The 27,752-nt window shown below is 42.7% G+C and overlaps 1 protein-coding gene and 1 long non-coding RNA gene across 3 annotated transcripts in view; one reads left to right on the top strand and one right to left on the bottom strand.

Annotated features, from left to right (window-relative positions):
* The window catches only part of Kcnq1 (potassium voltage-gated channel subfamily Q member 1), a 330,113-nt gene that overhangs the window by 147,767 nt on the left and 154,594 nt on the right, over positions 1-27,752 (top strand). For both annotated transcript variants that reach the window (XM_006977299.3, XM_076555691.1), the window contains one exon: positions 15,008-15,128. In XM_006977299.3, coding sequence (XP_006977361.1) covers positions 15,008-15,128 — 121 coding nt within the window. The remainder of the gene's footprint in view (positions 1-15,007; positions 15,129-27,752) is intronic.
* The window catches only part of LOC143269684 (uncharacterized), a 62,679-nt gene that overhangs the window by 11,478 nt on the left and 23,449 nt on the right, over positions 1-27,752 (bottom strand). The window contains exon 2 of the long non-coding RNA XR_013046262.1: positions 23-13,642. This is a non-coding gene — a long non-coding RNA (uncharacterized LOC143269684). The remainder of the gene's footprint in view (positions 1-22; positions 13,643-27,752) is intronic.

Consider the following 27,752-nt stretch of genomic DNA (forward strand, 5'->3'; position numbering starts at 1 on the left):
CTTGCTTCTTGTGATCAGTTACCTGAGATTTTAATGTTCCAGAGGTTTTTGTTTTTGATCATGAATTGGTAAAGTTTTTTGTCAGACACATTTCTCTGTCCAGTGATTATGTAACTTCTCTTTCTTGCTTGTGTTTTGTGATCACTTACCTGCATTTGAAATGTTCCTGAGTTGTTGGTTTTGTTTTTGTGTTTGATCATGAGTTGGTAAAGAATTGTCAGATGCATTTTTGTATCCAGTAATATAATCATGAAGCTTCTTTTTGCTTCTTGTGATCACTTACCTGAGATTTTAATGTTCCAGAGGTTTTTGTTTTTGATCATGAATTGGTAAAGTTTTTTGTCAGACACATTTCTCTGTCCAGTGATATGATTATGTAACTTCTCTTTCTTGCTTCTTGTGTTTTGTGATCACTTACCTGCATTTGTAATGTTCCTGAGTTGTTGGTTTTGTTTTTGTTTGATCATGACTTGGTAAAGAATTGTCAGATGCATTTTTGTATCCAGTAATATAATCAGGTAGCTTCTTTTTGCTTCTTGTGATCACTTACCTGAGATTTTAATGTTCCAGAGGCTTTTGGTTTTGATCATGAATTGGTAAAGTTTTTTTGTCAGACACATTTCTCTGTCCAGTGATATGATCATGTAACTTTCTTGCTTCTTGTGTTTTGTGATCACTTACCTGAGTTTGTAATGTTCCTGAGTTGTTAGTTTTGTTTTCGTGTTTGTTCATGAGTTGGTAAAGAATTGTCAGATGCATATTTGTATCCAGTAATATAATCATGCAGCTTCTTTTTGCTTCTTGTGATCAGTTACCTGAGATTTTAATGTTCCAGAGGTTTGCTTTGTTTTTGAGCTTGATCATGAGTTGGTAAAGATTGTCAGATGCATATCTGTATTCAGTAATATAATCATGTACCTTCTTTTTGCTTCTTGTGAACACTTACCTAATATTTTAATGTTCCAGAGGTTTGTTTTTGTGTTTGATCATGAATTGGTAAAGAATTGTCAGATGAATTTTTGTGTCCAGTGATATGATCATGTCCCTTCTTTTTGCTTCTTGTGACCACTTACTTAAGATATTAATGTTCCAGGTTTGTTTTTGTGTTTGATCATGAATTGGTAAAGAATTGTCAGATGAATTTTTGTGTCCAAGATATAATTATGTAGCTTCTTTTTGCTTTTTGTGATCACCTACCTGAGATTTTTAATGTTTCAGGTTTGTTTTGTTTTTGTGTTTGATCATAAGTTGGTAAAGAATTGTCAGATGTATTTTTGTGTCCAGTGATATAATCATGTAGCTTCTTTTTGCTTCCTGTGATCACTTACCTGAGATTTTAATGTTACAAAGGTTTTGTTTTTATGTTTGATCATCAGTTGGTAAAAAATTGTCAGATGAACTTTTGTGTCCAGTGATATGATCATGTCCCTTCTTTTTGCTTCTTGTGATTTGATTACTTACCTGAGATTTTAGTATCCCAGAGGTTTGTTTTGTTTTTATGAGTTGCTACAGAATTTTGACAGGTATTTGTGTCCAGTTATATAAATCATGTAGTTTCTTTTTGCTTCTTGTGATTACTTACCTGAGTTTTTAATGTTCTAGAGGGATTTTTTTTAAATGATGAGTTGGTAAAGAATTTTATCAGATGCACTTTTGTGTCCAGTTTTTAATGTTCCAGAGGTTTGGGGTTTTTTTTCTCATGGGTTGGAATATAATTTTCTCAGATACGTTATCGTGTCCAGTGATATAATCATGTAACATGTGATCACTTACCTGAGTTTTTTATGTTCCACAGCCTTGAACAACTGGTATTCTTGCATTTGGCATACTAATGTTTTGCAGTGTATTGTTTCACATGTAAAGCATGAGTTACTCATATTTAGCTTGTTTGGAATGTTTTCTGCTATGGAAATTAGGGCAACGTTGGCCTCAACAAATGAGATGGACAATACTTTCTACCTTCTGAAAGACACTGTAGAAAATTTGGTATAATTTCTTCCTTTAAATATTTGTCAGAATTCATCAGTAAACCCATTTGAGCATGGAGCTTTCTGTTCAGGTTGTCTATTGAGTTGATATTGTCTTTTGAGACTTGACAGATTACATTTTCCAAGGGGTTGGTCCATATCATTCATTATATCTATTATTATAACATCCCATTCTTTATTTCTTTACATATTCTGAAAATGTTTTTGTCCTAGTCTATAGCTTGTTTTTTATTATATTTACCAATGTCTTTACCTCTTTGAAATAACTGCTCTAAGTATTTGTCTAGTAAGTCTAATGCCTAAATATCAAGATCTCTTTGATTACTATAATTTTTCTTGAAAAAGCAAAGCAACCCTTTGCCCATCTTTATCAGCAATGGCTTCATTCTCAATAGAATTACAGAGAATGAGCAGATCTTACTTAAATAGAAACTCTGAAATTAAATTCTGATGGGCCACATTCTCGGCCATACTTTAACAACAAACCAGGTACTTTACAAAGAACAAGTACTTTCCCTAAATAGATTTGTACCAAAGAAAGTCAACACTTTTTTATGCCAATGTTCTCTTTACCAAGGTCATATTTCCTGAGGTATGTTTCTATCTAGTGTTATGTTGGGTTCTTGGCAAATACCCTCTCCCAAACAAGAGATGTACCATCTCTCCCCTCCTTGTCCTACCCCAATCCCTTCTTTATCCTTCCCCATTTTCTGGGATATTTTCTATCAGTGGCAACAGTAGGAATATTAGCTAGATCATATTTGATGGCTGGGTAGCATATGTCTTTTTTGTTATTGGTGTTGTTTAATTGGTTTTAACCTGCTCAAAACCACTTTGAGTCTAAGAGTGAGGAATACCTAAGAGTGAAGAATTATACTGTAACTAATATAGACCTTTTAAGTGAGACATTAGACCTTGTGCAATTAGAAAGGCAGGATACCAGTCTTGGATATAGCTTAATTACATAGCATTCTCCTCTAGCTCTGCCACAAAAATGGGTTGGGGGGAGATACTTACTGAATGCCAATGACTATGCAAGACAGATTTCCAAATCTGAAATCTACTGTCAACATGAGATTATATGTGGGATTCTGGTACCATAAACCCAGGAGACTGCTGAGATACAACCTGTGAATACAAACTGGTTTTCCTATACATGCTTTGTGAAAAGTTTGTTTACTAGGATTATTATCTACAAAATTATTGAGACCTAGAAAATCTATGGTTCTTTGAGGTTTAGAACATTTTATATTTCTCCCTCCTCCATCTTATCTCTCCTTCTCTCCTTGGAGTACTGCTTGCACTGCATTTTTTCCTCTTTTGGGTGATCTCTTTGGATTTTGTATCCATTTTCAACTAATCTAAGTCCACTTTGAATAACACTATACCAATGCACACATGGTATGACCTGAAATAATCATAACCCCTCCATCTTGACCTTTTTAAAATCACTGCTGTCATTCATTTCACTTATTTAAGTATATTATAACCATTATAATTAAACACATTGTTGGTTGTTCTGAACAAAATCTTACCTGTTAGGCCAATTTTAAAATAAAAAGTAATACTTTACATTCACTTACCTTTGGTGTTTTTCCTTTCTTTAGGTATGTCTGAGTTTCTCACCTATATTCCTTTTGTGTAAGACTTCAACATTCCTTACAAAGAGGGTCAACAGGCCATAAGTTTAATCAGTTTTTGCTTATCTGATTATTTCTCCTTCACTTTTGAAGGACAGTCCTAGAGTACAGAATGATAGATAAGCACTTTGTTTTTTCACTCCACTCCAATGAACAGCTGGAAAATGGCTTACAATACTCATTAAAGTTCTACCAGCAACACTGAGCTAGAGTATTGATCACTACTGAAGGCTTACTTTGAAAGGTTTCTTTCCATCATCTTTGACCTACCATGTATGAAGTTAAACAGGCCCCTGGAGTCATACACAGAATTTCTTGTATTAAGCCACTGGTATGAAGATAACATGAATGCTAAAAGTAGTACATGTGTGAGGACCCATACTGCCTATGTGTCCTCAAAACTAGGGATGTTTCCTTTACTTCTGTGTTCTTGTGTGTGCCACACACCAGAGCTTCCAAGGTGGTTTAATGAGCTGCGCCTATACATCAAGGTCTTCACTCTGAAGCCAGTTACCATTAGTCATATGCCCTTCTGTTCTGTTTTAAAAACAGGCTATTTCCTAAGTAAGCAGGATCCTCATTTCTACATACTTTCTGATTATTCTTGGAAATTCCTCAAAGATGGACCAGTTTGATTCTTGGGTCCAGTACGACAACAGTGAGAAGAGGCCCATAGAGTCACACTGCACTGATGCTGCCACACTTTTACATGATGTTCTCCTCTAGCCCCTACCAGGGACTCTTTGCCCTCCCTTCTTCTGCTCATAGTCCTCCTGCAGCCAGCAGGGGTGGGGGAGCCAGTTTGAGTTGATTACTTTTGACATCAGTTGTTAACATAATTTTGACATTAAGCTTCCCCCTAGCTCTGGGGTGATTCTGACTATGTCCAGGCTCTGGCTTGAGGAACCATGGGGAGCCCCTGGGGCCTCAGATCTGGCCTCGCTGGAGGCAGCCTGGGAAGAGACCTGTGTTTCTCAAGCACACGCCCTCCAGGCCTGGGGGTGGGGCCCCAGCAGATGTCTGGATTTGGTAGCCAGGGCCTGGAGCCGGATGCTGAGAATGAGGCCTGCAACTCATTTCCCCATTAAACATTCTGAGAACATCTGCACCAGTTTCCAAGGCTTCTCCTTAATTGCTTTGATTATTGTGTGAAGTTAAGAACTGGCACATTTCCGTGATGTTGTGATGAAGGTGAAAAGATCGCTCTTAATTAGATTAAAAACATTTTTTTCTTCCTGTGTAATTTCTCCTTGAAAATCAAGGCCACTTTTTTGTTTTCTTCATCCAAAGACCTCCAGAAACTTTCCTCCCCACCTCTCCAGAGGTTTCTGGGGAATGTCCTGTGAGCTCAACTTTTGGAGAAGATAGTGCTTAACCCAGATTCCATTGTATATTAAAGTTTCCTGAGGCTGCTCTTGCTGCCTGGAACCTTTCCTTGCAAATGTGTCTTGGGAGACCTGGACAGTGACTTCTTGCAGCATGGAAAGTTGCTGGGTGGACTGATTTAGTTATGTAGGCAGCTGTGCTGCTCACTTTCTGCTTCCTGGGCTTACTTAGGACTGGCTCTGTCATTGCTTGTCCTCCTTAGCACCTTTACTATTCAGACTCCACCCATGGGCTCATAGAACCATTTCCATTTACTCTGAGATTTATGTGTTAGGCCTGTTATCTCCATTGTGAGAAAAGGCATTCAGGGCAAAGTCTCCAGTAATATGAACTCTGAAGTTATACAAAGCCAAGCATTGTTCCTAAGATTTCTTGAGATTCCACAGGTAATCTTCAACTATCATGTCACTGTCCATTTCAAGTCAAATGTATCCTGCAATCTTTGCTTGAATGCAAAGTACAACATGTTCCATAATGTGCCAAAAAACACTCACATGCACAGGGTATGGAGAGATCCTCTCTGAAGGTGTTTGCATTGTAACAGTAGAAAGTCAGTGAGCAGCTGCAAGAAGCCCCTTTCCCAGAGTTTCCTGGCGAGTGTAAAGCTAAAGTCGAGGCCTCAGGCCAGATTTTTCTAGCTAACCTTCTTCCTCTCGGTCCTCTACCCTGCAAACCTAACAAGGCTGTATCAGGGGTGCTTACTGGCTTGGGTTTTTTTGTTTGTTTGGTTTGGTTTGGTTTGGTTTTTGGTTGTTGTTGTTACCTAGACATACCTCCAGACCTATCTCCTCATGTTCATATCCTATCCCTAACTTTATGTACTCCTGAAGGCTCTTGAAAACAAATGACTGAACCCAAATCAATCTAGATAATGACAAATGGGACACTTTTCTGGCTCACAAATCTGAACCCAGCTGTTGCAGACACAGCTGAACCTAGGATAGTAATGATCTCTTTCTCCTTCTTCCCTACCCTTTTTGTTCTCTTTTCCTCACTCTCTGCCCATAGATACATGTACAACTAGATACATGTATAGCTATACACATCTATATCCGTAAGCAGCCATTTTCCAATGAGTGTACAATGGCCACCGGCTTATATCTACCAGTAGAAAGAAGCCACAGGCTCAGGATAGGCTCTTGTTGCTCCAACTGTCTCTGAGGCTATGTTCCAGCCACAAAGCCCCCTCTGAAAACTGCCAATGGATTCCTGACTCTTACACACTAGGGAGTTGTAAATGAGGACCCCTCTAAGGAGGATTCAGTAAGATATTTCCAGAAGCCAGGCCTGATTGCAGGGTATGCAAAAACAACAGGTGTCCACTCAAGCAAGGTATTTTCCTAAGCGGAACTGGGTACCAGCTGTGAATATACATTTACACTGCACTTCTCGTCTTGTTCCTGGCAGCTGTTGTGGGAATGGCTTTTACGCGTTCTGTCCTTGTCTCTTACTTCTCGCCTCTGAGTGGAGACACAGGTGGTCGTGGTGCTGGTCTGGCTCAGGGTCTGTGAGCAGGGCATGGGCAGCTGGCACAGGCTGTGGAACTGCAGCTCAGCAATGTCACGCAGGTCCTGACTGCAGCTGTCCAGATGCCCTAGGGAGGGCTTTTTCCTTCATGGTGAAGGATCCACAGGGCTTTGGCAAATCCACCAAGACGGGAAAATTGATTGGGCATAGAGAAGGGGCCTCTTCTAGGGGAGGACATAGGCAGCTTGTTTATTCCACTGGAGTGAGCTGGCTCAGGGGACTTGCCTGTGCCAGGCACCGGAGGTGACATGGGGAAGGAAGAAAGCAAGGTTCCTGTGTTGAGGGCCAGGCACACATAAGCCCCACAGCAATTGAGGGGGGCAATCTCCAGAGCCTTGGGAAGCTTATAGAAGAAGGCAGTTTGGGTTACATCTGGGAGATTAGGCAGGATTATAATCAGTTAGAGGAGGAGGACAGGGGTGAGCAGCTGGTGAAGTTACTGACACCAGCAAATCTCAGCAGAGGGTAGTGGGCAGCAGAGTGGCCTGGGGCCTTACAGAGAGCTGGACTTGGAATGTTCAAATGCTGAGCTGGTGAGCAGAAGGTGAGACTGTGAGCTCAATGCAGGGGAAATGAAGCTAGGAAATGGAAGGCTTTGGAGAACTTGGGAAGAAAGAGCTCTGTGTCTCCTGTACATCTTAAGAACAGACAGAGGAAGGTGGGTGAGGAAGGATACTCTGATACATTGTGTTAACCCCAAGATGATGAGTACAAGGCAAATAAAGACTTGCACAAACTAATGTTTTTATGACTTCTAAATGTATCATACATTCAAAACAGAAAATAAATTTACTATAAGGAAGGAAATGAAAATCATTTGAAGTCCTTTAATCCACAGGCAAACACATCACATTTGATCTATTTCCTTCCAGTCTTTATTTTTTTCCTATGCTTAAGTAAAATGTCAATCACCCTAATGAGTAGGCCCTTTGGCTGAGAAGGAAGATGCTGTGTAGAGTCTGGTTTTGGTTCTCTTGAGAGAGGGTGAAACTTGGCAGTGGGTAGCCCCAGCTGGGGCAGTTGCCACGCCTGAGGCTACATTCGCCATTCCAGACCTCCCATTTTCCTAGAAAACAAAATTGTTTTGTTCTGCCCTGCACACTTAGGTCCAGATTCTGGCTCTGACAAGACAGAAGCAGCCAAAGAATGAAAGCATCAAAACTGGGACCATTTTAGGAAAATATGACCTCATTGTCACTAGGAAGGAGTACTTTTTCTCCAGGGCCAGGTACTCTGACACTGGTTGGTTCAGCAGAGAACACCTGACATTGTTCTAGTGTCCTTTATGCAGGATCTAAGTGTCTAGGTGAGCTACCCTTGTCTCATTCACTGTGGTCTCACAGTTTGTTCTGCAGTACCATAGGGCAATCTTTTCACATCTTTATAAAAGACAAACTCTGGGCTCTTCAGAGATGGGGTGACCAATGGGGGCTTCTTAGAACACAATACTTCCTCCAAGCTCTTGCCTAAGAGGAGCAGCACCAATGTCTGTAACTTGAATCCCTACTAACTCCCTTCCAGAATCTTTAAGATGTCTGATCTGGCTCTGAGTATAGATCCAGTGGGGAGGGAGTGGCAGTCTTGACTGTTTCCCTATGGAAGAGGAGGCACCCCCAGAGTCTCTGAAACATGCCTAGCAGACAACAGTCTTTCCTTTTGACTTGGAAAAACAACTGTGCTGAGGCCCTCTCTGACCCTCACTGCAGGGGCCCCATGAACCGTCCCAGGATTAAACCAAAGAGTCCACATTCCTCTCTGGCAGGTGCAGGCCCCACCCGCTCTGGACCGCCAACTGATGTGCACATTTTCATTTCCTAATACCAGGACTGAGCCTTTCTCAGGGGTTTAGGGGCTCACTCTGGGCCGTAAGGCTTGGAGATGGCACTTCTCATTCTGGGTGTGTAGAACACAGCCCCCTCTTCCAGCCACCTCTTTGCTGTTCCTTTCTTCTGTATACAAGTGATGCAAGTATTGAAATATGTATTTATGTTCTTTTTCTTTCCTTTTTTCCAAAAGAACATTTGAATCCTGGATGAAGTTTTAGCTGTGACTTGACAAGTGTATAATATAACCCAGTGCACTTGAATCTCAGCCCTGAGTCTCTAAAATGGGAATGGTAACACACTCCCACCAAGTCCCAGACCTGTGGGCCTCTTCATGTGCACACATTCCTCAAGGTTTACCGGTCTTTCCCTAGTCTCTCTGAGGATGTCACGGGCACAGAGCCCTTCACTTGAGCCTTTCTCCCAGCTATGACTAAGTAATGTCTGTGTAGTTTCCTGCTGGAAGTCTGCCGCTGGCCCCCATGGGCCATGAGCTCCTGAGTTTATTTACATTTCCCTGATTGCTAGTCAGGCACAACACCTTTCCATAAGCTCATCAGGCTTTTGGATTCTTCTCTCATGTTTTTCCCCCCCTGGGGCAGGGGGGTGTCTTGCTTATTTTTTGGTTAGATCATTTTCTTCAGTACTAGGGTTTTAAACCTAAGGTCTTATGCACAGTAGAAAAGCACTCTACCACTGAGCTATCTCTAGCTCCCTTTTTACTCTTTGAGACAGGGTCCTGCTTTTTGAAAGTTGTCTTGATTCATTGTTGCCCAGGCAAGGTCTTAACGGTCCTGCTGCCTCAGCTTCCCAAATAGCTGGGATTACAGATCTGCAGCCCCAGGCCTGGTATTTTTCTTGCTGATTTGCTCAAGATTTTATGTTTTATTATTTTGGTTCTCTTTTTGCTATTTAAAAGGTATTTAGATATTTAAGTTTTGACTCTGACTGTAATAAAATTGGTATTTTCCTTTTTGATTGTTGCTTCTTAATTATCCTTACCCTAAGGTCATGAAGATATTCTTCTATATTCAGTCATATGGACCTTCTAGCTTTGCTTGTCATAATCCCCTGGAATGCCAAGAATGAATTTTTGATGTATGGTGTGAGAAAATTACAGGTCCAATTTAGTGTTTTCCCTAAGTGCATTTTCAATTGCTCTTGAATGTTTTATAGAAAAGGCTATCTCAACATACGTCTTTAATACACTGTAAGTGCCCACGTGTACGGGCTATTTTCTGACAACTAGCTCTGTCCTACTAACCTGTTAGTCTGCCCTTGAACCACACTATATTAATAATCACTGTGTAGAAGTACTTGTGTTTGATAAGCAAATTAGCTACTCTATCTTGAAGAATTATTACTTTTTCCTGGTCTTTTACATTTCCAAATAAATTTTAGAACAAGCTTGTCAAGGTGTTCACACATAAACCTTAGTTTTTATTAAGATTTAGGGAGAATTTTTTCTGGATTGAATATATGTGTCAATAGAATAAAGGCAGTTTTCTGTTTGCTTTTGTCGTTGTCTCTGTTTAAGGTTTTGTGCTTTTCTCCATAGATTTTAATCTATCTTTATATACTTAAGATTCTTTTCTACCATTCTGCTTCTTTTCACTTTTAATTTGTATATGTTTTATTTGCATATATATTACATATACTTGTAGAAGAAAAGCAAAAATAGTTTTATCATGTAACTTTCACTACAGTGTCTTATAATAACCATTTTACATTGATGAAAACTAAAAACAATTAACATTGATACAACACTGTTAAGCTATAATTTAGTCATTTTCCCAGTTTAACTACTTCATGCTCCAAGAGCCATTACATTTATTCATCAGGTCCTTAGTATCCTATGGCCTGCAACTTATTGGCCTTGATGCTTTTGAAGAATACTCATCCTGTATCATTGCTACTCTGTGTTTGTCTAATGTTTTCCCAAAACTAGGATAGGTTTACAGGTTTTGTGAATGTCATTAAGACAAGGTGCTTTTCTTTTCTTTCATCAGCATGATCTATTGCTAATAGTGTTAACCTTGACTACATGGGTAAGTATCTCACTGTAACTGACCTACTGTTTATTATACCTAGTCCTTAAGAACAAGTCACCAGGTCTAGCCAACATTCAGGGAATGAGGAATTTTACTCTATCTCTTGCAGGAGAGTATCAGAGACTCTGTGAATGTGCTAAAATCACAAGCAATTAAAATTTATTTTGGGACTGAGGATGTAGCTTAGTGGCAGAATGCTTGTCTAGCATGCACGAAGCCCTGGATTCAATCAATGTCACTGGGAAAAAAAATATGGGGAGGGGAGACTTTGAAGTTTCTACTTCAGATTTCACCTACTAATTTTAGCATTCACCCATGGATCTTTCTTGAAGCAAGCATACTCCTAATTAACTCATTCCTTCTACACTTATAGGAATCATTCTGTAAGAAAGCCCTTCATTTCTTTTTCAATTATTTGTTTATAAATATGAACTTGGCAATTTTTATTTTTCAGGTATAATCAAGTATTGTTTTGTTGCTCAACTTTTTCTAGCTTTGGTGGTACATGAGCCCTTTTGACATGCCTTCCATTTACTTCCTTTCAGGTTCATCTTGTAGTTTCCCTGTGTTAGTCTCATAAGTGTCTATTCTTCTAAAGAGCCATATTTGCCTTTACTGGAGAACTAACTGTTAGAAAATGTGATCTGGGGCTGGAGGGATAAGTCAGCCGTTAAAGGCTAGGCTCACAACCAAAATATAAGAAAATGTGATCTGGACACTGAATGTGCTCCTTAGCATAAAAGGGTCACCATTTACATCTCCTTTCAGCAGGTAGAAGTGAGAAAGTGTATATCCATAATTGAAGTCTATATACATCCATGTTTTGTTGTATGTATCTAAATGCAGCTAACCCTGAGTTTATACTGTTTCTGATTAAATAATTCATTCTTTGTCCCAGCTCCCATTTTCTAGTGCAGTTACTATTTGTATAATGCTGGATATGTAGTACACCTGTATGAAACAAACTTACCTGCATGAATATTGTGTTTATGACAGTATTTCTTTTAGTTGTTTAGTATCCAATCCAAACATTCTTTTTAAAAGCAATAGGCCAATTCCTTTCCCCTGTCTCTTTTCAATGCTGTGTCATGTATTTGCAACACAGAATCTACTCATCATGGTACACTTTCTGTCTCAGGGCCCTCCAATATTCTGGTTGATTTTCCCCCTATTTGTATACAGGAACATTCACTTGGAATTTGTATACTCCTATGGATTTTGACAAATGCTTTAAATATCATACAAAGAAGTTTCTTCACCTAAAAATGTTTTGATTGGAGCCTTTTAAAGTACTCCTTTCCCCCAAAACATTAACAGAAACTGAACTGTTTCACAGCCCGAATAATTTTACTTTTTCAAGAATGTCCTACAAAATGAATAACGCCATATACATCTTGTTACACCTTGCTTCTTTTAATGCTCAGCAAAATGCACTTGAGATTCATCTATGCTGTTATAGGATCCCTCACTTCATCTTGTTGTACTGTTAATATTATCCCATTGCATAGGTGGAACAGATATATCACAATTTGTTTATCCATTTTGCTGTTGAAAAGACACCTTTGGTTGTTACTTGTTTTCTGCAATTAGAGGTGAAATTGATTATGAATTTATATATATATATTCATGTGCAATTTTTGTGAACATAAGTGTTCCATACACTTTGGTCATAAACTGTATACATGTTTATAAAAGACTGTAAAGTTTGTTCTTCAGAGCAGCTGTGCTACTTTGCATTCCCGCCAGCAGCACACTAGGGTTGTAGTCATTTTGTTTCCTTTGACTGCTTGCTGTTATAATGTTTTTGGTTTTATTCTTTTTCCATGTTCATAATGTTCAGTGTTATCTCATTGTGGCTTTAATTGGAATGGAATACGTGAATTCCTATGTGAATAGGATTTCCATAAAGACAATGGGCTTTGGCTGAGTACAATTTCACATGTTAATTTGTAATCCATTTTTAAAATTATTTATTATTTTATGTGCATTGGTGTTTTGCCTGCATGCATGTCTGTGTGAGAGTGTCAGATCTTGGAGTTGCAGACTTTTGTGAGCTGTCATGTGGGTGTTGGGAATTGAACCCGGGTCCTCTGGAAGAACAGTCAGTACTCTTCACTGCTGAGCCATCTCTCCAGTCCTTGTAATCCACTTTTAAAAATGGATTGTTTGTTTCATTGTTGTCAAATTATGAGCATTCTTCTTTCTAATGTTCTGGGTACAAGTCCTTGATTGAGTAAATGATGTGCAGCAAATCTGTGATTGGTCTCCTTGTCTTCACAATGCAAAGAATTTTAACGGTAATGAAGCCTGTTGTTACTCCTTGCTTCTTTTACTGCTTGGCAAAATGTACTTGTTGCAACAATGATTCATTTGTTTCTAATTATGATAAAGTTGATTTTTCCCTCTTTTGGATTAAGTTTTTGGTGTTGTACCTCAATCCACTTTCAAACCTAAAGTCCTAGACAATTTTATATTTTCTTAAATTTCTTTTTAGTTTTATGTTATATTTCAGATTTTTTAAAAAAGTAAGACTACACATAGTATGTCTTGAATTTCCATTTTATGACCACTAAACATCCCTTGCATTAGGCATAAATGCTAACTGTGTTAAAATGTATACACACATACAGATGTACACCCACATGTGTATGTTTGTATTTGAAATAAATGTAAAAGACTGCTGTATTAGATGTGGGAAACTCATTTCATAAAGTAAAAGAAGTATCACTGTAAAAAACAAGATAGTCTCTATAATAAAGCAACATAGTATTAAAAGGCCAAAAATAGACTAAAGAAGATATTTATGCTTTATGTAACACAAGGTTATTATCTCTAATGAATTAAAAGCTCCTTTAAATGCCAAGCAAATAATACGAGCAGTCAATTCTTCAAGAAGACACCCAAATGTGCCAGAAAGCAGTCAGTGAAGGTGAAAAATGAGAAATTCATCCCCTCCCCAAGGCCCAGGACCATTGTAGAAGAGGGGATGGAAAGACTATAGAAGAAGACTAGAACTGACGGCTGGACATGACAGGACAGCTGCATGAATGTCTACACAAGTCCAAGCCAGTCAACATTCTATTATTGAGTGGGAAGAGGTTCATGAACTCCAAGAGGTTCTTGATAAGCTATGGACAGTTTATGGCTTCTGGGGAAGGAGAGTCAGTTTTTCTTTAACAGTCTGACTTCTGGCAGGCCAAACACACTCCAGGGGATGGCTGACACACCTAGAAGTATATGGACAGCACAAATTGAAGTTGATGGGCTATTAAATTTTAAAACAAGAGGATACAAAGATGGGGATTTAGGAGGTAGATGAGGATGGATCCGGGAAGAGATAGGGTAAAAATGATCAAAATACATTATATGAAATTCTCAAAGAATTGGTAACAATTTTTAAAATGAGAAAACCTGTTTTTAACCATGCTTAATGGGCCATGCAAAGAGTGGGAAAGTTGGAGGAGAAGAAAATTGCTATAACTTAATAAAAGAACAATCCAAAATACTTACTAATATTACCAAAGATACACCATCTCACTTGACCCAGTGTGTCAACAGCTTTTAACAGTAAAGATGGATATTGCATCACTGCCTGATTGGCATAGAACTATGAGACTCAAAGTCCATAAAATACAGGATGAGTAAGTAAATTGTAGTAAATCTAAATTATGGGCTATTATGCTGCTAAAATGATCATTAGATGCATAACTGCATACCTGGAGAAAAGCATGTCGCAGAACAATAAGAAAAAACTGACAAGAATAGAGGTTCATTCAAGTGTATAATGTTATATGTGCTATCAAGATGAATAAAAACCAGGAGCCAGGGATCTATCTGCCTGGCAGGTGACTCTTATGATAATTGAGGACCACTGTGAATTTTGCATTATTCCACTTGTTAGAAGCACTCAATTGCTCTACATCAAACACTTTAAATGAAAAGTGAGTTGAGAGCAAACACTACTAAACTGGAACACCCTGTGAAGACTGATCTGGATCAGTCTCCTGAGCTATATGAAGTCATCTATTGGGACAATTGGGTGGCCTCCCTCAAAGAGCACCTGGTTAATACAGCATCATGGCCAGAGCAAGGAATTCAGTTTGTATTTCATGATAAGCAGAGGTACTAGCACCCTTTATTGCCCGGCTCACTGATCTGTCAGCACAATACTAGGAGTCAGTGCCTCTATTTGTTCTTGACACCAATTTTTTGTGTGAAGCTAGTGAGAGGCCCAGAACCTGAGATACGTCAGGTCCTCAGTTCTGAAGCTCAACCCCAGGGCAGTTACCACATTGAGAAGAATGTACCAGCCTTTATCACTCAGTCTGGGATTTTGAGGCCCCAGGTGCCTGGAGACCAATCTGAACACCCATTCACCTATTCCACTCCACTCAATGTAAACCTGATGGGTGAGACTGAAATTTCTAAGCTTTGTCTCCATTCTTCACCTGACCATGGGAGCTCACACCTTTATCCCATAGCAATAGCAGGTTGAGGAGAGCATTTGAGTCTAGTTCTATCCAGCTCTGGAGCCCCTTCATGATCGAGTTTCTACTGAAGCCTAATGAGCTGTCCCCACACCTTCTCCACAGTAAGGAAGAGCCCTACACTGCTGGAAGTAAGCACACCCCATTTCTTGAGAACAAACAGCTTTGCTGAGGACCTGGACCTGGAAGGGGAGACACTGCTGACCCCCATCACCCATGTGTCACAGTGAGTGTCCATCTGCCCACAGAGGCTGGGGCTCAAGGGAACTACCCTGGCATAGAGCAAAGCTCATTCTCTTGCTGGGATGCAGTCTATTTACTCAGTACCCAGAACTCACTGCCTACCCTTAAGAACCTGGGGCCACTGGCTGCTGGGTTTGGCCTCAGGACTTGGGCAAGAGAAGAGAGCAGGGGCTTTCCCACCAAATCTGGAAATATGATCCTCTTGTTTTGACTTATGGAAAACTAAGCTGATCATTTTCCACTTGTTTTCATGCTTTGAGCGTCTGAGAAAATAGTTTTTCTCTCCCTACTCCCCTCCACCACTCCTTTAAAAGAGTCAACTTTGTTTTTTAGCATTTCCCCATGGAACTTTAGCCAAAGCCATGGGGCAGATGCCGGGTGTTGTCTGCCAGTTGCCACTACTGTCCTCAGGGGCTCCTTCAGGTGGAGGAAATGGCTGATTTTCCACGCCTTCCAGTTGGCCTTCTCCTGAGACACAGCTGGCCTGGGACACATGCCCATCCTCTTTCCTGTTGGGGCCCCTATCACAGCATCACTAGGCCAATCCCCAGTACCCAGCCATGGTATGATTTCTCTGCAACATGTGACTCAAATGTTCCCACCAAAGCCCAGTATAGAGGCAGCCATGTGGTAGAAGCAGGCCATTCAGAATCCTTCTGGCCACTGCATCACTAGGTACTCCCCTGGAAAAGTGTCTATGTGTCAGGGTGTTGGTGCCACACTCTTAGTCCTCCTGGGATTTACATACTGGGATGCTTTCATTCTTTCTACTAAAATTCATGTCCTTAGCCTTGTGTACTTGGTCATAATGCTTCTAGCCTATGCCTGGATTTCTTGTCTTTACTATCTTCCTTGTGTGGGCTTGACTTTGCAGGGACTGAAGAAACTGGTGCTGAGGGCTTTTTAAGTAACCAGATAACGAAGCTGAAGCCACCTTAGGGGAAGGCAGGATTGTCAGAAGGGATGATTATGATCAAACAAGCCATGCCCTCTATCTTCCCAAGCCACCAAAACTCAAAGGGAGGTTACCAATGTCTCATAGTTTTTAAGAGAGAGACAGTAGGTTATTGAGAAGCAGGGGTCATTCTCCCTCCTAAGGCAGCCTTACATGCTGGCTATATTAATAGGCAGAAACAGAGGTGTGAGCAGGAGTCCAGACAGGATGGGCAGGTATAGGCTGGTGTCAATGGGTAGAACAATAGCATACAACATGGTTAAGGCTCTCAATTGATTAAGTCTAGGACATGAGAGGACTCAAAGTATAAATACTGGTGTCTTGTGGTTGGTGTTATATGCAATATGACAGTGCCTACTTAGGAGTGGGGATGGTAAGTAGCACCATGGCAACCATAACAGGCCCTAGAGAATTGCCTAAGCCTAGAGAGGCCACTCAGCCTTCTTGTCCTCTTGATCACTCACCTCTTGCTGGTGACCATTCCATTTTATTCTTATGGCCATGGAGTAGCCTCCAGACACAAAAGCAGTTTCATCAAAAGAGGGCATGGCTCTCAACAAATCATCCATCCAGATGGACAAACATGTCTCACAGTGAAGTCCCTGAAGGAAAGCCCCAATGGGGTCTCAGAGGAGAGTGGAAAACTAAAGATACAAGTCCATAGTTCAACCTATAGCTTCCCTACAATCAATCATCCCTTTGGGGTATTAGTGCTGGTATTAATACATTCAAAGCTCCTGGAGTCAAACACTGCCCATCTGTTCCAGAAGCAGCCCGAAGCCAGTAAGACAACATTGCTGAGTACTAGTCCAATTCTGATCTCCCCTCTGAGGTAACAGAGCCTCAGAAATACAAATGATGCTTAGTTAGTATGTTACCATCTATCCAGATACCACAGCTCTTCTGAGGCCAGCACTCCTGAAGTCTCTCTGAGTAGGAGGTAGACAGTCTTTACCCAGTCAAGTCCCCACCCAGGAACACACTAAGGCCATTTCTAGGGCAATTTCTTCCAAATGTAACAGCTGGAAGTGAGCCAACCTGAAAAGGTGGGAGGGTATGAAAGAAGGAGCCCACGGTGGTACTGAGTAAAAAGACCTAAGGTAGGAACCGAGAGAGATCACAGGCTTCAGAAAAGAGATACAATCTGGTCAAAGCAGAGCTGGGGGTCAGGGCTGAGGCATCAAAGAATCTGGACACCCACATCCTCAGAAGGCAAGCGCCATCCTTGCTGGAAGTCCTAGCAAAGAGGATGACCACAGGCATGGTGTATGTCTGGGTCCTAGAACTCTATATGCTCCCCAGGACTACTGGCCTTTCCAAGACCCCTCCCCATCCTGGGGGAACAGATAGGCCATCATGGGCACTGTGTATGGGGTCCAAGTGCCCACACCAGGACTACATTCCTTTGCCTCTTGCACAGTCAGCTTGTTGATTGATGTCTGTAATTAAGCTAGGCTCCAGCAGCTCAGCGATGCAGCATGGCTCCTGTGGGCAACTGGCCCTATGAACACACACAGAAAAAAGAGGCACACACCCTGGTACGTGTCTACCAGGGACAGAGATGTGTACTAGGGTCTTGCAGGGGGCAGAGTGGGTGGGAGGCAGTTGCAGAAAAAAACAGATCCATTTTTCTTCTGCATTTTACTGATGTTAAATGTATTACTATGCTGGGTCAGTTCCAGAATTCAAATTAAAAGCATAAATAAAGACACATTTTGTTTCCATCTCAAGCTCTCCCCACCCAGGGGCCCCAGGGAGGTGAGGTCACTGTAGCCTTGATTATGGGAAGGTCCCTGGGGCTGGGTGAAGCTCCTCTTTTTCAGAGCCTATTGGCCACTGATAGTTTGGGGACAGAGAGGCCAACATGCTGGCCTACTGAAAAATATAGAGAGCTGCTGGTAAACAGGGAAGGGTGCTGAGAAGACAAGGCAGCTTCTCTGACCCCAGCTCAATAGGCAAGCACCAGCAGCTCCCTGAGTACCTCCCGGGCCTTATCCAGCTCTGTGCAGCTGGGCCTCAGACTTGCATACATATTTCAGTCAGATGCTGTCTTCCTGATTCTAACATCATTGGAAGGGAGCCCTGTACTCTCCAAGCTCCCACAACACGAGTCCTCTACCCAAAGTCTTACTCCAGGTTTCTAAGGGCCAACTATGAAATAGAGAATAGAGACCTTTGCCAACATGTGGAAGAACTACCATAGATATGGGGGTAGCCTTACACCCAATAGTTAGGTTAATTCCCTAGGACCCTGCTTACTGTGGATAACTGGCAAGGGCTTGTATGCATCCATTGCTCTGTGTGGTATCACACCAGATGGAATGCCCTCATCACTCCTGTAGCTATCAGAATCACATGCATCTTCCAGTGTTTACTCAGTCTTCCGTCTACTCAGGAACACCTCTCACATCCTCTTGAGGCTATCCTCAAGCCCCCAAGTAACAACTCCCTGACACTTAGCCTGGGGCTGGTAGGGAGCAGAGTGTTCATGGCTCCTCTTGCCACTCCTTTTCCAACACTCCCCAAATTTCAGGACAGAACTCCAAGACTGCCACTTCTACTCTAAAACAGAAAGTACATCCTTAGCCTTGCTTGAAATGAAATAAGGTCTCCAGGTAGCTCTCATGGATGTTGAGACATGGGGCCCAGGACATGAGTCCAAAGCTTAAAGCTAAAGGATAGTGCCTGGGTGTGGCCTCAGTGAGCGTTTCCTACTGCCACTTCACCTCCACCCTCCAGCTGATGAACCAATCAGAACTTGCCTGGAACCCACACCTTTGCCCTATCAGTCACACAAGGATACCCAAGATGAGCACCCTCAAAGGCCAAGCCTACCATAAACACAGCAGCCTAGCCAAGCCTGGCTCTGTCATGTAGTTTCCCTGAAGGTTCTGAGAAGTTGGTTCCTGACCCCCTCTGAATTTTCTGTTGTGACATTTTCAACTAGGAGCCTCAACTTTTATTTACCAATCAGCCTGTCATCCCACTCGGGGGGCGGGGGGGTGTGGGAGCATTCAGGAGCCACCTAGTTCACCAAGGTGGTTGGAAGAAAGTCTAGAGGACAGAGCAAAGTAAGAACTCAGGCTAGGGCATTGCAAGAATCCCACCAGGTGCCCATAAGCACCTCCCGGGCGAGCATGTGCTTGCCGGGCCTCTTGTGACATGACAGCTTCAAAAATCCTTGAGCAAAACCAGCCCCACGTACGTTAATTAGAATTTCCATGTCTTCAACTTTCTCCTGGACCCTGCAGAATCTCACGCCAAGACGTTTGAGTTTCTCTTTTCCAGGGAGGCCCGCTGTGGCCTGGCTTTCATCCACATCACTACTAATGTCTCCTGAATTCTGCGTTTGTCAGCGAGGCTGGGGCCAGCCTATGCTTTCTGGAAAGGGGGGCATTAGTGGATCAGGAGGCTAGCTCTTCTGATGGGACAGTTTTGCCTGGGATGTTCAGGGCCTGGAGACAATCAGGGCCTGCTGTGGTACCTCAGTGAGCACCCATTTCTCTTACTTGGCTTCTCAGCCTGCAAATGTTGATGAGAGAAGATTGAGAGGCCGTGTTGGGGGCAGTGTCCAGGAGAATAGGGAAGGGGCCTTGTCAAGAACAGATGAGACCAGTTTGTCTTTCCAGACTAGTGTCCTGTCTTCTGTGAATCTCCAGACCACCTCTGTCTGCACAAGGTGCCAAAGAAGCCTCATGGGAGCCCTCCCGGGAGGGCTGTGCAAGGCTGTATGAGTCACAGGATCCCTGTCAGAGGCCCACACGGCCCCGGCCAGGCTCAAACCCGTCTCTGAAATGCACGGGGGATTAAATGTTCTCCTAATTAAATTAAAAGCGAGGCGGAGTGGCTCAGTGGGAAAGAGACGGGACTGGGAATCGGATGCCCTCAATCTGGCTCCCAGCCTACACTGGCCCAGCTGCAGGCAGCCCCCAGTGCCCCCTAACCTTCCCTAGTTTCACTTCCTCCATACAAGCACAGGAAAGGGATGTAGAAACCTCCTAGAACTGTTCTGAGAGAGGACCACACTGGCTTAATGGATGCCAGTGGAGAGCAGTAGTATGTACAATCACATACTACACTGGTGATACCAAATAACAGGAGAGAGCCCCCAAACATATCTCCTGTGTGCTTTGCCTAGAGCTGGAAGTGGAAAGTGAACTATAGAGCCTGCTAAAGACAGAGCTCCAAGGAGGTTTGGTCAGAGTACTGGAGTAACATACCCTTTTAAGCAAGGTGGTAGCCAGGAGGCAAGCCCAGTTCCTCTGTCTCCCTAGGCTGTATCTCCAGTAAAGCTCAGAAAATAGTCTTCTACAGGGCATTGCGTAATAAACTTATAGGAGAAAGTGAACACACCAAAAGAGTAATGTACACAGATCTTAGTGTAAACTTGACGATGCATTTTCCCTACTTGAGACCCAAGCATCCAGAGAAAGCAACAGAATCTCCAGGAAGCCCTCTGGATCTCACTTCCTATCACTGACATGCCACAAACAACCATAAGCTCACCTTCCAGCAACAATAGCCAGCTTTACCTGTGTTTGAAATCTACATAGATGGATCACACAGCACATACACCCTTGTCTCTGCCACTTGCATTCACTGATGTCTGAGAACCCTCTTGTAAGCCTGAAGAAAACAGTGGTCCCAAGACCCTGGTGCTCTCTGGCACTCCACTCTGTGCTTCACTTATTCATTTTACTACCCATAGCCACTGGGCAGGTTTGGTAGTGAGTTACTAAGAATATTCTATACATGTGTCTGGTGGAAGTTATGGCTGTCTCTTCTAATTGCGTGCCTAGGGTAGAAGTGCTGGGTCACTGAGTAACTGGATGTTTCCCATAGCAGCCACCCCAATTTTTACTCTTACTTAGAAGCATGTGAATATTCTGGTTTCTCTACATCTTCACACACATGAATTTTCACTGTTTCCTTTTTAGCCTTCCTGATGGCTATCTGGCGGCATCAAATGGTAATTGTAATTTGCAGTAAGCTGAGTCCCATTCTACATTCTCTGCTGAGTGTCCACATCTTATACTGAGAGCTGTTCTTCAGTTGCAATTTTGTCTCTCTATGTTCTGGGTGTTCTGAGTAGGAGTCATTTGTCAGCTACACAGATACACACATGTATTCTAAATACTGCCCCCCCTTGCAGGCTGTCTTGCTCCCTCTCTTGGTGTCTTTTGATGAACAGAAGGTCTTAATTTTAATGTGGTCCAGTTAATCAAACATTTCCTCTCTGGATAGTATTGTTTATGTCCTACTTAAGAAACTTTGACTACTCCAAGGTCATAAAGATATTCTGGTTTGTTCTAAAGCTTTAAAAGCTCACCTTTCACATGTAGATTTGCAGTCCATCTGGAATCAATTTTTGTGTCCTATGTGAAGTCAAGGTCAAGATAAGCTTTTTCCTCCATTTGGACATCCAGTCTGATGCAGCACCATCCTTTCCCCACTGTTCTGCCCTACTGGCATATCACTACAAATCAGCTCACTGTGGGTTCTATTCCTGGACTCTCCTCAGTTCCACTCATCAGATTCAGGTTGTTCTTTGGCCAACCTTTCATTAGCATTGAAGTTTACCAGTAGAACTTGAGGGCTGGGTTATGCAGAGCCCTACAGTTCTTCCTTGTAACTAGTTCTGCTGTCTCTGTAAGGCCTTTGCTTCAACATTATACATATCAATGTCTATGAAAAAATGCCCTCTGCAATGGTCCTCTAGATGGGCATGAAAAAAGGGGTATCTACCTTATCCAGGCTCTGGGAATCATGGCCTCATTTGTCCTTCAGTTAGTTATGTCACCTTGCTTTTTTTACTATGTCCTGTAGTTTTCTGTATATCACAGCTTTTCAAACTTATCAGTTGATGGTTGGGTTTGGTGAGGTTCGAAATGGCTAGACAGTGTCTTCCAAGAAACCCTGGGAAGCTTAGGTTTGATGTGGGCTCACAATGACTAAGCAGTATCTTCCAGGAAACCCTAGCAAGCTTGGGTCATTCAATCCTGCTCACAGGACCCTACAGTAGTTTCTTAACATCTATGAGCTAGTTTCCCTTGTGTATTAATTAACACATTGAGAATGTAACTTCCTTTATTGGTATATAAATTTCAGCAATGGGTCAGATACCCAGTCATATACCTGATTTTGGGATAAATGTTAGACAGTATAAAGTGTCCCTTTGTGACAAGAGACCCCCAAAAGCTTTAAAAACTGCCAGGTAATGATTTTTCACAGAACACAAATGGGTGAGGCTGTATCCCAAGTGCTGTCCTAAACAAGATGAACTTGAAGACAAGAGTACTGGGCTCCAGGATGATCTGGAGTAAGGTGACAACATGGCAAGTCTACAGATCCTGACTAAAGCCTTAAGTAGCTGGGAAAGTGGCTCATGGGCTGTTTTGACTCCTATTAAAAGACATACAGGCAGGGGCCTGACCCCCATATTTCTGCTCTGAGGAAGTTGGAGGTGGGATTAGAAGACTGCGTATGGCAGTTATAGATGCCCCTGTGTGCTTCTGTCATTTGATTCCATCATCACTGGGCTGACTTGACAACTCAAACACCTACCCTCAGACAGACTACAGAGAGGGATAAGTTGTATATCTTACCTTCCATTGGCACTGCAAGTCATAGGGAAACTATAGCAACCTCTCTATTGGAAAGATAAACCCAAATGTGACCACAGTACTCACAAACTGTGACTTTCAATGCTAAGAACAAGCTAGCCTGTGCTGAACTTCTGGTGCTAGGGTTGGTGGTAGATGCTACAGTTGGCCGACATACTTAACTTACATCCTGGTAGGTTGAAGAACACTTAATGAGTCAGTCCTCAGCTTCACAGAAGAAGTTAAAGATTCATGAAGGACAAAAACTTGCTACTATCACACAAGAAATACTGGCAGAACCAGGCTCATTCTGAGACACCCTGTCCCTGAGAGAGCCTAAGTCTCCTTTTGTAAAGGTCAAGTTGAAGTAATGAGCTGGCACTGGAACAGTAATACGTGAGATTCTGTGACCCACTGTGTATATTTGAGCAGTCCATGTGGGTTTGGGCACTGGTCATCTGATTACCTTCTGTCATGAGAATTCTGTGAATTCAGCCTCTTAAGTATATCATGACCTGGCATTACCACATAAAGAAGCCAGGAACCTTCACTGGCCTACAGGCCACTCTGAACATCTCTAGATTTTATAGACTAGGTTGACCTTTCCTCCCAGGCTTCTCATGGGGTCCCAAAACCACCCACTCAGCATTTATGCCTATTTGTATATCCCTTTTAGGATAGTTCAGAAGTCCTGGGCAGAAGCCACACCTGAAATACATGTCCTTAGCAATGACTGGCTAGCAGAGGTCTGACTATAAGTCTTTCAGGTCTAGCTGACTCCATGAGAGACCAGGGTGACATGAGAGCAACTCAGAAGGGAGTAATACAAAAGGCTCTGAGAGGGATTATTGGGATAATTATCTGAGAGGGGTGAAATTCAAGATGTCTTAAGAGATAATTTTTACTCTACCTGGTTTTTCTTTGAGGACTCTGGCTCTAAGCCCTTGTATACGATCAGACCGCACTGTACTCAAAGTATAACTCTGCCCTAACAGTGACTTGTGGTGCCTATTGGAGAACCGAAGCAGAAACAAAGCTGAATTTGCAATAGAATTTGTAATAGAAGGTATTTGAGAAGTGGGGTGTCCATGTATCCTGCAGTAGGGCCTAAACTTGCTACCCCAAAAGAAAAAGGTCCATTGAGGTAGGTAGCCCTAGGCAGCCATCCTCTGGGCCCCACTATTATTTCTTGATAACTGGCCTCTACCTGAGGTGGAAAAGTTAGGGTAAAGGTCTGATCGGAACTTAAAGTGCTCATGTGTTCTGGGCCTGTCCCCTTACCCTGGCCTTATCTACACTTAGGCCATATGTGTGAGCCAACTCCCTGTGTTAAATTGAAGAGCTGTTCTCTGCTCCAAGGAGATCTTTCTTCTCTTGCCTAATTCTCCCTCTTGCACCTTTTGGAGATAGGCTTGCTTTTGTTTTCCTCTGGTTTGTATATGGATTTTTACTTTTTTGAGATAGGGTTTCTCTGTATAGCCATGGCTGTCCTGGAACTCACTCTGTAGATCAGGCTGGCCTCAGAGATCCTCTTGCTTCTGCCTCCTAAGTACTGGGATTAAAGGTGTGTACCACCACCACTCAGCTTGGATTTGTTAAATTAAATTGAAACTCTGCTAGTCTGAAATACTAACAGAAATGCTCTTTTTCAGAAAAACAAACAAAAACAAAAACAAACAAACAAAAACCCTGCCCTATGAACTCTACCAGCTGGATGTGTGGGCTCCAGGTACAGGCTCAAGGACCTGGCAATGATAAGCCAGATTTCAAGTGCAGCCAGAAGTAGGAGCCTAGGGGAGGGCATGGGTGATGCTTAGCAAAAGGCTCCAGGCTTGACTGAACTCAGTATGCAGTGTCCAGGGGGTAGGGATAGGGCTGTCCACCCCAGAGACTAAGGGCTTCACTAAGATATTCTTCCCTCAGGTTCTCCTTGCTACCAGGCTTTTCTTCACCAGACTGTCATCACTAGGCAATGGCCCTATCACAGTACCTCAGCAGACCATGCAGCCTGGGTTTGGGTTACAACATCTCTGGAGGTGTCATGCAATGGAAAGACAAGAGAATGGGAGAGATGAGAGAGTATATGGCCACCTAATGTCAGGACCAGAGCTAGAAGGCATGCCCCAACTCCTACCCCCCTATGTTCTTTTGTTTTTCTGGTGGGACCGATCTCTTCTCTGATTCTGGTTCTGTCAATCACCTACAGTAGGGATGGATCAAATGACTACATTACTGCTAGCTGCCTGATGCACTTCCTTAAGTACCACATCCCAGCTATCTGAATGGATACTCAAAGACAAGGACTAGGATAAGAAGATCCTTCCAAGGTAATGAAGACAAGTTCACTGCAGGCTCTGCCTGGAAGGAGAAATTGGTAAAGTGGAGGTATGAAAAAGATACTTAAAGATGAGATCTGGGACTGGCCAGGAAAGCCGTAATGAACACTTCACAGAACAGCCAAAAGATCCTAGTAGACAACACTATTTTTGACCAAGCAAGAGGATCAGACTGGGCCTTAGAGACAGACATAGACAATACAGCCAACTGTGACTAGACAAGCTGAGCACCTTGTGGCATCTGGAACCAGGTGAAATGGCCAGGCCCAGAATTAAATTCAGGAGAAATAACCCTGCCTACCAGGAGGCTATGGCATTGAAAATAGTCTCATTAGCAAACAAAGGGAGCAGTTGGATTGGAGTTTGGCATGGCCTTTGAGCTGAGCATAAAACTAAAATGTCCATCATAGTCACTCATTCATTCTGATGGCTACAGAAGGGTCTTGTACCTGTACCCTACCTGGCAAAACAAAGAGCTCAAAAACTTATGCTAAGGAGAAATTTAGCATGACCAGCCAGCCAGTCTATCTTGCCATTGCCGATCACTACTGTAACTCAAATCAAATAACCATGTCAACATTTATAAATGTACAACTCCTGGGGATGCTAGATCCCAGGACTTGGAAGGCTTAGGTGGGGATACAGATCCCTGCTATGTTGGAAAGTTCTAGTGGTGAAGGGCTACAACAGCCTAAACAGCAGCCTCTTCATTTCCAGGCCCAAGAATGTTTGTTACAGGCAGAAGTAGGCTAGAAGGATTTCCTGGAAGCAATCACAGGAAGGTGTGAAAGCTTAGTCCTTTGGGCTGCTAGACAGAGAAAAAGGGTATATTCTCCTACTGGGGTGAGAACAAGCAAAGAGGGAGGGGGGATGCTTTTCAGCTGTTTGGGACTTGTAGTATGACCTTCATTTTTACTGTTGGCTGTTCAATAAGGACATGGGTTAGGTCTCCCCATTGGTGGGAAGGGAGGAGTGGAAGCTGGTTTGCTGGGGCCACCCAGGGTGGGCTCAGGAAGGGAAGGAATGTACTGAGGTTGGGTGGGGCTAAGGAGAGCACAGCCAGTTGTGGGTTTTTCTTGGGGCCCAGAAAGATGTGAATGGTTACGGAAGCCCCTCTCTCGAGCCCCAGCATACACACACTAGTATCTTTCTTCGTCAAATAGCTATTGGAGCTGGAGACCAAGAATACCCTCTGGAAATCTGAATTCCATTCACTTTTGGCAAAGACTAGCTTCCTGCTTAGGGAAGGTGTGCGCATGTATGTATTCACAACCACAGAAACTGGTAGAGGGGGGAGACACGTGGGTGGATTGCTGTTTGAAGAGATAGTAAGATGGCTCCAGTGTCTCCAGGTACTGGATGGCACTTCCAAAGTCTGTCTCTAGGATTAGGCAAATATCTTCAAGGAATGAATCAGAAACGTGCAGTCTGTGTTGCCTTTGAAATAAGCTCTGGCTTAAAACCATCACAGAGAAACATGCCTTTGAATTGGAAAGCCAGAACTTTTTGCAAAATAATTCAAAAAGTTTGTTGAACCTTAAACCTTTCCTGATGACTCCTTCCTTCTGAACTTCACTCGTTAAAAGTTGCTATGATCCCAGCCCCATGCCAGACCAGCTTCCTGGAAACTCTCGCCAACTGCTAGCCTTTGGAAAGGCTTGTCACCCTAATAGCTGTATTTAAAAAAAAAAAAAAAAAAAAAAAAAAAGCACTGGGCACCTTGGCTGCAGGATCTGAAAAGTCCTTTGTGTTAGCTCCAGCTGCAGAGTTTTTCCAGGCCTCCCTTCTGGGGCTGACTGGAGCTGTTTCTCTCCGTTTCCTCTTATACTGGCGGGTACTCGGTTGGCCTCTTCCCGCCTAACTTCTCTGCCAGAGCCCAGGTGGGCAACAGGGATGCCAAGGCCAGAGTCCATAGACAAGCATAGCATGGGTATGTCCACAGTGGGCATGGGCAGGTCTGGGAGTGGGCTCACAGCTGCTTCTTCCCCAACCATTGGGACTCAGTAGGGAGAGGTGAGGGCCCCTCTTAGGTCAACATTGTGTCATTTCCCAGAGAACAGACAGAGCCAAACCAGCTCTGGAGCAGAGCAAGATAACTCAGCCTTCCCCAATGCAGAGTTTTGGCAATATGAAATGTGATCGCAGAATGGGATCTAAGTTAAATTTAAAAGTAAATTAGTTTAAAAGGCAGATATGCATTAGAAAACATTTAGACCAACAGAGACACAAATGAACTGAAAGATGAACTGTTGTCATTCTTCATTCATCAAATCAAAAATTACCTGAAATGGAGGAAAGTTACATAAAATCTTCAATATTTAATGAGGCACAATAGAACATGCTGTTCTCATTCTTTTCTTTTAGAATCACTCTAACTCAAAATTCTGCAATGACGAGACTCACGTAGCAATCTCACTTCATAGGAAGTGCCTGCCTGTGCGATGGGGTGCAGGGCACCCTTCAGCAGAGGGTTGCTGGGCTCTCTGGGAGCCTGCCCAGAGCCTGCCCTGACTCTGGCTCTGCCTTTCACTTTCAAAACCTTCTTTGTGCTAGAGCAGCCCCTGCTCCAGAGTGACATGAACCAGAGACTTCCAGCTCCATGCCTGGAGAACGGCTGCTCACAGGCATGCTGTCCATACAGCATGCACACTGTAGTTGCCCACATCCACTCCCAATCTGGAATGACACCTGCCATATTCAAAGTAAGACTTTTG

This window comes from Peromyscus maniculatus, chromosome 1 (assembly GCF_049852395.1).
Source record: "Peromyscus maniculatus bairdii isolate BWxNUB_F1_BW_parent chromosome 1, HU_Pman_BW_mat_3.1, whole genome shotgun sequence".
NCBI classification, from domain to species: Eukaryota; Metazoa; Chordata; class Mammalia; order Rodentia; family Cricetidae; genus Peromyscus; species Peromyscus maniculatus.